Source organism: Haliotis asinina, chromosome 8 (genome assembly GCF_037392515.1).
Source record: "Haliotis asinina isolate JCU_RB_2024 chromosome 8, JCU_Hal_asi_v2, whole genome shotgun sequence".
Lineage (NCBI taxonomy): Eukaryota > Metazoa > Mollusca > Gastropoda > Lepetellida > Haliotidae > Haliotis > Haliotis asinina.
In genome coordinates, this window is record NC_090287.1 from 62,548,924 (window position 1) to 62,557,767 (window position 8,844).

An 8,844-nucleotide genomic window follows, 5' to 3' on the forward strand; every position below is an offset into this window, starting at 1 on the left:
TTACCCATTGGGAAGGTGAAGAAACTTAGTGTAGGCGTCACGCAACAGGACGTTCAAAGCACTTTGCAGATTACAAGGGTTTGAACCAATTTCTATGTAGGAATTGCAGTAACTTCATCACTGAAGGTCCTCTAAATGAATTTATGGAAAGATGGATAGGACTGATATATGATGGGATTTGACTGCAAACTGATGACTAGAGCACCATGAACTTGACATTAAACTTATTAATTAATCAGCTAAACTAGATCACAGCAAAGATGAACACAACTACTTACTTTTCATGTGGCATCATTTTTGTCCCCATACAGTAAGTAGTAAAAGAAACAAAACTTTCTCAAGAGTAGATCCTCTGTATTCTCTTTGAAAAATTGTGGGACCTCCTGAACAAAGTTTGATCATTGCAAATTACCAACAGCACTGAAGTGAGTGAGTTCAGTTTAACACTACTTTCAGCAATATTCCGCTACAGGGAGTGGTCTGTAAATAATCAAGTCAGATAATCCAGTGATCAATAGCATGAACATTGTGAACCAATGATGTGTCAGCCGAGTCAGCGAGCCTGACCACCTGATGCCGTTAGTTGCCTCTTATGACAAGCATAGTCATCTTTTGTGGCAAGCATGGGTTGCTGAACACCTATCCTTTCCGAAATCTCCACAGGTAAGAAGTGGCTGTACCTATGATGGCAAGACCTAGTTTCTTCTACACAGAGATGCTTATCTATCTCATTAACCAAAACTGCAATAGCACTCGGTCTCCCTGACTTGCAATATGTACATGACCGAGTATGTACCAGAACATTAGCCAGGCTGTTACCATGACCTGTTGAACTAGGTGCTCACTGAAATTCTAAACCAGGCAGTCATGAAGAAGCCCCTATACATTACAAAAATCTCTCCTTTCACTGGAATCAAAGGCATAAATGGATTCCGGATTATTTCATAAATAAAACAAAAAAATCAGATGGTTATACATTTTGTAAAACAAGTGGACAGAATCACATGAAAGAATCTTTGTGAATCAAAATATAAATTATGAGAAACTCAATTCCGAAAGCAAACAAGGCTGTTCATTTCTATATCATTAGAATGATTTTTGATTTCATGTTCAACCTGGTTGAGCAGGTTCATCAGATTGTTGTCCTGTTCTAAGTGACTACTCTTCTGCCACAGCGCTGTACTACTAATTATAGAAACTTGAACAGTGACACCAGCATAGACATGATATCACTGGCCATTGCTGACTGTTATACAACTGGCCTTAGACATACATTCAAGCACATGACACACTTAAACACACCTTTGACCTTACCTTCCCTCTACCTATCTCACGCGATGACAGCTTGCCAAAAGCCTTGTGGTGTGGTTGACGTGGAGCCCAAGAGACTTCATGTTAGAACTGTATGCAATACTTTTCAATGAAACTTGTCAACACATCAAAACTTTCCCACAGAAATATGAAGCAGAATGTATTCAATCTGACAACTGAGCGCGGTCATAATGGACCAAAGATCAATGCAGATTCCCTAGCCATATTTTCTTATGGGGAGAGAGACATGGAAAAAATCCAAACCGTTGCTGCATTGTTTTTCAAATAACACAAATACCAAGCTTCTAAACAACAGCCTGAAACTGAAAACGAAGTGTCTAGATGTTATCACAACACCCTACCTTGTCTGTGAACAACTTCCATTTGAAGATCTCCCACACAAACTCCCTGCAGGGAGAATTTCAACAACCTCCTGTCTGATTCTACCAGTAAATACTGCTCTTATAGAGCCCCCTGTCAAGAGTTTGCAGACAGTATTTGATGCAGGTTTACAGGAGCTGGTCGGACTGAACTTTGTCCCACATGTCAATAGATAACAAGGAGGTGAAGTTGGACATGTCGCAGATTACTGACATTCCTGTCAGCACTTATTTCCCAACAAATTAATTATACATAATGGACATGCAGATCAATGCAGTGTGAAATTCCAACTGCATCATGTTATGTCAGAGACAGTTTGTAGGCAACTGGTTTCCTGGTTCAGCCACTGAACATGTCACGACATATGGCAAGTAGAACAATGCTGACATGAGCTGTGTGAGAGTTAACACATACCAACATCCTGTGTTTTAACTACGCAGGAAAAAATACCAAATACACAAAACAAAAGCATGTGTGGACTGATCTCTGTGGGTTACACCACTGGACTACAAAGAATTGAGCACATGTGCAAATACTAGGAAATGCGTCTCAGAGTGTTTTAATATCATAAGGAAGTTTGCTGTATTTATACTATAGAAGTCTGAACAATTGATATATTTCAGTTTTGAGGTTTTAACTACAGAGATTTTCATCCAGAATGTCTGCTCTTATTTATGCTTTATCAAATCAATGATTGATAATTCATCAATCATCATCGTGTGTTGACATTACACAATCAATCATTGATCGCTGACTGTTACTCATACCAGTGATCAAGGTAACCAGTTTCACAAACACAAGATTCTATGCATAATTTGAAACTAAGTGTCCTTAGAATGCATGTTTTGGAACAATAAGAAAATACTAAAAATTGAAACCTCTGGCTCTTTACAGTATGTGAAAGATAGCTCGTCACAATGTCAGAGACGGGTGAATTTTGTGAGGACAGGCTAAAAAAACAAAAAAAACTAGTCCATCCTCATGTGTGGTCAGTTTTAGCAAACCAATGACATATATAGTGATTATAACCTTTTTGAATATTGCCAAAGGATAGTAACCACATGATTCCACTAGGACAGATCTAGCAGTCCAAGCTCTGTGTGTGCATTTTAAATGATAGCTTAAAATAAAACAAACCAGTTTTAAGCCTTGAAATGGTGTTTTGTTTATATTTGGAGGACACGCTAGATATTGGCAGAACTGGTAAAAAATTGACCAGCCAGTCCTGTGGACAGGCTATTTTTCTACATCCTTCCTACAATGCTCTTTATACAGATCAAAGCTACTTATCAAAGCCCTTACATATACCTGTGCATATTAGTACTTCTCTCAATTCCAAAAGGGGTGTTCTCATTGGCTGTGCTGATGGAGTTGAAAATTGGCTACTTAGTAGGTCAAGATGTGCAGTAGCTACTAATTAATGTTCACAACTTACTATCTCTGGCATGTACGAGGGGACGAGGAGTATTGACAATGAGTAAAGCATCTGTTAAAAGCAATGATAAATTTTCTCTTCACAGGATGTCTGTAAAAAAAAACAAGTATGTTTTACAGGGTGTTAAATGTTGCCTTTATTGTTGAAAATACCAAAATTTATTTATTCATCCTCCCTCTCACATGCATAGTGGCTCCAACGATGACGTGCGTATAATTCACTGGCATTTTCGGTGAATGATACCAAAAACCTTCAATTAATTATTTGAATTTGGGAGTAAAGCTAGACATGCAAAAGGGGATACATTTCAGTCAAGCAAGATAATGCCAACACATATATATTTTATTTAACAATAATTTGGTCACTGGTCATTGTCAAGGTATACTAAGAAAATCATTGTGATCAAAACAAGTAAAAGATTATATTTTATTTCACAGAAAATAACAAATAATACTTCTGGTATTTAAAAGTGATTTCCTACTCATTACCCAATTTTGTATTTCTTAGTCAAGATACATATCATATGAATCAAACTCTGGATTCATTACTGCCAGTGACAGAGTTAGATAAACCTAAAGATTAGGACTTAACATGATTAATGGTGGAAAAATTTACCATGAAACATTGCTCTATACAATTAACAGGAGACATTTGGGGGTTTGGTTTTGTTTAATAGTAACACAGTAACACTCTGCAATATTCCAGCGATATAGCAGCGGTCTGACCAGACCTGTTAGAGGATCTGGTGGTCAGGTCAGACTTGGCTCATGATATCCCAGTTGTGTAAAATGATGCTCATGCCGTTGATCACTGGCTTCAATCATTTACAGACTGCTGTCAAATGGCTGGAATATTGCAGAATGCAGCGAAAGAGTAAACTCAGTCACTCTGACCAGACCATCCAGTGATCAATGTCATGAGCATTATCTATGATGACTTGTGTCAAGCATGGGTTACTGAAGACCAGTTCTAACCTGGATCTTCATGGGTCACAGATATTCATGAAGTTTGTAAGTTATTGCTGATCCACCAATTTCTAGAATGCTGATAAAAAAATTTGTTTAAAAATTGCATCGAAGGCAAAGAGTCTTTGTCAGAACTCAAGACCTCACCTGAAGAACTGTTGTTCAGTTGTCCTACATGCTGACGGAGAAAACTAAAAGGACCCACTAACTGACAACAGTACCAGTGTTTCATTTCTGTAGTTTACATTCATTTTCAGGACATCATCAACCTATTGCAATTAGGGATGTTAGATTGTCTTAGTGAACTGAACAGTATCCCTTCATGAACTCAATTCGTTATTTGTGATTAGGATTGTTTTTTTCAAAATGGAATGTTTTCACTTAACTTGACTGTTATTTATCAAAGCAAAATATGCTTAACGGAACATATCATAGCACAAAAGGCAACTCTCTTGTGCTTTGAACTCTACAGTAATAGGGTCACCCAATCTTCTAATCTTATTACGAATCATATTCAGCCCAAATTAGTGCAAAATTGTGAAGCAATAAGCATATGTATGTTCAGTGCTCAGGAACAGCTGTGCAGCATTTCAGCACATTACAGGTGAGTGGGTTTGTTGCAACAATATCTCATTTTCATCATATCTCTTCAATGAGTGCGTGAGTAAGTTTAGTTTTTCATTGCACTAAGCAATATTAAAGCAATATGACAGCAGTTGGCTAATAATCGAACCCGGACTTGACAATCCAGTGATCAACAGCATAAGCATCATCGATTTGATCTTAAAAGTTGGGATATGATGACGTGTTAACCAAATCTGTGAGTCTGACCACCCGATCCCTTCAGTCGCTATTTACCACAAGCATCGGTTACCAATTCTAGCCGGGATCTTCACAGCTGTCTCTTCATGGAAAGGGTGGAATAGTCCATTTGCTTATTCTTTGAAATAATACACTTGAATTCAATTCAATATTTGTGATGGCTTGACTTACAAACATTTTAACACAATGTTCTTTTCACAGGGAACTACTTTGTTGTTTTTCCAAGTGCAATTAGCCAATGGAATATCTCCAAACCATGCAGCAGTGTACTTTCCGTCATCTTGTCAAGGCCAGTTACTGCAGTCTTCAGACAATATGTGGCACTGTTCACCGTGTATTGCTCTTTCACTTTACAGAAATGATCACTGAATGGTTCCAACCTCAGTCATTACAATATGTTTGATACTTTAATTTCTAGTTATCAAACAATGTATCCATGAATAAATATTGATATTTGTAACTATATATACCCAAACCATATCATATTCATTCAGTATACTTGTTTTAGTTGCTGCTGCCCTAATCCGAAACAGGTTGCAGATGTTTACCAGTTTGTTGAAAACAGTCAGCTTGGCTTTAGTGTTGACAAAAGAAAGACATAATCTGGGGTTGGAGCACATTAATCACAGGTTTCTTTTGTAAAGAGATGGATAATTATTTACTGAACACTGTCTCTATTAACACCAGATTTATGGGTTATTGTTACTTTATGTGGATATTGATCATGTTGATGGATATGTTCCTTGAACCAAGTAACAGCATGATACACTTGACATAACTATAGTTGATTTTAATTTTGATATTTGCATTTTAATTTCATTCACTTATTCACTAGTATTCAATATTACCATTACATTTTATTCATGTTACCTTTGGGAATTTCTTTGATGTTTTCACAAGCCATATCAATACAGACATATCTCCAAATTCATTAAAAACAGAGGACTAAATATTTTTACGTTTTTCCACTGATATGTTACTAAACAATAATCATTCTTTGACTATACATAAGATATTTATTGATTTCAGTTTCCTTCGATCCATACATTTGAAGTTCCCAGGAAAGGCTTGCCATAAAAGGCAACTATGCTTGTCGTAAGAGGCGACTAACAGGATCAGGCGGTCCGGCTCGCTGACTTGGTTGACATGTCATCGGTTCCCAATAGCGCAGATCGATGCTCATGTTGTTGATCACTGGATTGTCTGGTCAGACTCGATTATTTACAGAACGCAGCCATGTAGCTGGAATATTGCTGAGTGCAGTGTAAAACTAAACTCACTCACTCATTCCCCAGGAAAGAAAATTAACCTTCAAAATGTTAGGAATTGTTGCAATAATAAACTGGATGGACAAACTTGTAGTCAATTTGTACAGCAGCTGAAATATAAGTTGTCACCAAGATGACTACATGTCCCAAATAATTGAAATACAAACATTATACATCATCTTTGCTGATGAATGTGAGGATACACCTATATACAATCAATTTTGCTGATGAATGTGAGGATACACCTATATACAATCAATTTTGCTGATGAATGTGAGGATACACCTATATACAATCAATTAAAGGGGTGTCACAAAGGTCATAAGGCTGGGATTCTGAAATATCATGGGAACCCCCCCTAAAAAACCCCACAGTTCTATGTGACTGTTCTAGATTAGTGTCCATTTAATCATTCATGTGACCATGCTGATAAAGGCAAATGTCAAAGTGTTGAATATACATTTAATTGATGCGATTGTGGTCCTATCTCTTCTATCATGAACTGATCTAGCTGTCAAATAAACACATTCAAAACATCTGTTGGCAGATTACATTTAATTTATTGAATTTCGTTTGTCCTATTTCGCATCGCATGTGAATGTGATGAGAAGGCATCAACAATGTAACACTAACAGATATGATTCAATATTGTCTCTTTGTCTTACATAGATCTATGACATAAATCAACACGATTGTTCGATCTGATTTAATAGAACATCATGACAGACCCAAAACACAAGAGATCAGTGGATGATCACTTAAGTTCGAATGGCCGATTGCTCATTTTCAAGTTTTCGTTGTATTCTTATATATGCAGGGTTGTGTCCTAGTTAATATTTGATTCACGGTGAGGAAATATGTTCTAGACCTGGCTTCTACAACGTGTTTATATGAATCACACACTCTAGTCACTGCTTGAAAAAAGCAGTCTGTCTCATCATATCTTCCATGCTGGCATATATTGTGGCAAAATCTAGATGAAAATGTGTGTAGAGTTCACCTTCAGAATGACTGTTGATAAAACACTATTCTTTGTTCTATGTCCATAGTGGCTCATGTGTGACTTATTAATCAAAATCTAGGCGAAGACACCTCAAATAACAGTCAACTACATCTTACCAGGTGGCGAATCGTATGTTGGCATTTTACTTCGACGGCTTTCCGCCATATCAGGTTTGAATATGACGTCACAAGCACATATTCTGATGACGAAAGAGCAAATGGGAAATTCTGAATTTTTACCAGTTACTTCCCTTATTCAATGTATAGACGGTGTAAACTGACACTCTATATTTCAGGTCAAGGTAGCTTTCTCGGGCACTTGTGTACTATTTTAGTAATAGTTTCTACACGACCTATTTTCCTCTAAATGGTTCTCAACGCGGTCTTCTAATGGACCAAGGCATGACGCTGTGTATGGTTCAGGATTCATGACGACGGTTCAGGATTCAAGACTACACATCTGGAAATTTGTAAATGCCTATGTCTTTCAATTACCCATTAACTATCTTCAACATGTACATTTCTTCACGAAGATATACACAAAGCATAATTCTGCTGCTCAAAATTTGGAAAGGTAAACTTTAGGAGCAGCATAAAGAATGAATATTAATTTGACTGGTCGCCAGTTGTAACCGACTAATTAACTCGTTAATTAGCTGGGGATTTACCTAGTTGTCTACTGCTATGGCAACCTATTATTACCCTCAATTAACGAAGGGGTGCACTATTAGTAAGGGTTCATTATGTAGGTGTTAAGGTAATACATATCGTTTAGTGACAAGTGTTAAGGCATACGGTGTGTTCCTGACCTCTGTAATGATGCTGATGATGGCCGAATATGTACCGCTTAAACCTATGCCTAAAGACGTTTTATATTTTGACCTAAGTGAGTAAATATCAGTTCATCATTATCGTTTTCATTACTGTTCATGATAATAACTGAAAAGAAGGAATATGTACACGTGATTTTACACTGTCTTGAGGACAATTTCGACAATACTTTGGGGGTTGGTAGGGACCAGGTCACCGAAATAATGTGACAGATTTATTGTGGAAAATTGAAAATTGTGTGATTCTATGGGTTCAACATTTGACAATTATTTAATAATTAGGGAACGTTCACGATTAATCTCTCTCTCCCTCTCTCTCTTCCTCTCCCCCTCTCTCTTTCTCTCTCTCTTTGTGTGTGTGTGTGATGAAGCGGGGTTCACCCATTCTGTTGGGGTGGTGGTGGTAGTGGGTGTCATCAACTTGTCAAATGGCCCAAACAAAAGAACAAAAAAAACAAAAAAAAAGAATAGAAAGGTTTTACATTATTTATTGACACATATAGCATAAACATAATATCATCATAACATCAATAAAATTGTAATGGCATGGTAATAGGCAAGCATGCAGCCAATTTTTCGTGTAATGGAACTGCATATAGTTCATAATTTACGTAATTAACACAAGTTCTCAAAATCAATAAAAGTAATTTACTCAATTTCATTCGTTCATAATTTACACTGGTTCATTCGTACATAATGTGACCCTTGAAGGTGTGGGGTAGTATAGGCTTCAACAGCCCATGTTTGCCATGAAAGGCGACTATGCTTGTCGATCGTAAGAGGCGACTAACGGGATCGGTTGGTTAGGCTCGCTGACTTGGTTGACACAT

At 37.2% G+C, this 8,844-nt stretch overlaps 2 protein-coding genes across 3 annotated transcripts in view; one reads left to right on the plus strand and one right to left on the minus strand.

The window, feature by feature from the left end:
• Positions 1-7,361, minus strand: part of LOC137294724 (atlastin-2-like) — a 214,813-nt gene extending 207,452 nt beyond the window's left edge. Inside the window, exon 1 of one of the 2 annotated variants that reach the window (XM_067825807.1) lies at positions 7,302-7,349. In XM_067825807.1, the coding sequence (XP_067681908.1) occupies positions 7,302-7,326 (25 nt within the window). In that variant the 5' untranslated portion in view covers positions 7,327-7,349. Of the gene's footprint in view, positions 1-7,301 lie in introns of both variants that reach the window. The other variant, XM_067825806.1, reaches the window with a different exon arrangement.
• LOC137294727 (cyclic AMP-dependent transcription factor ATF-3-like) overlaps positions 1-8,844 on the plus strand; it is a 270,414-nt gene that overhangs the window by 96,792 nt on the left and 164,778 nt on the right. The window lies entirely within an intron of this gene.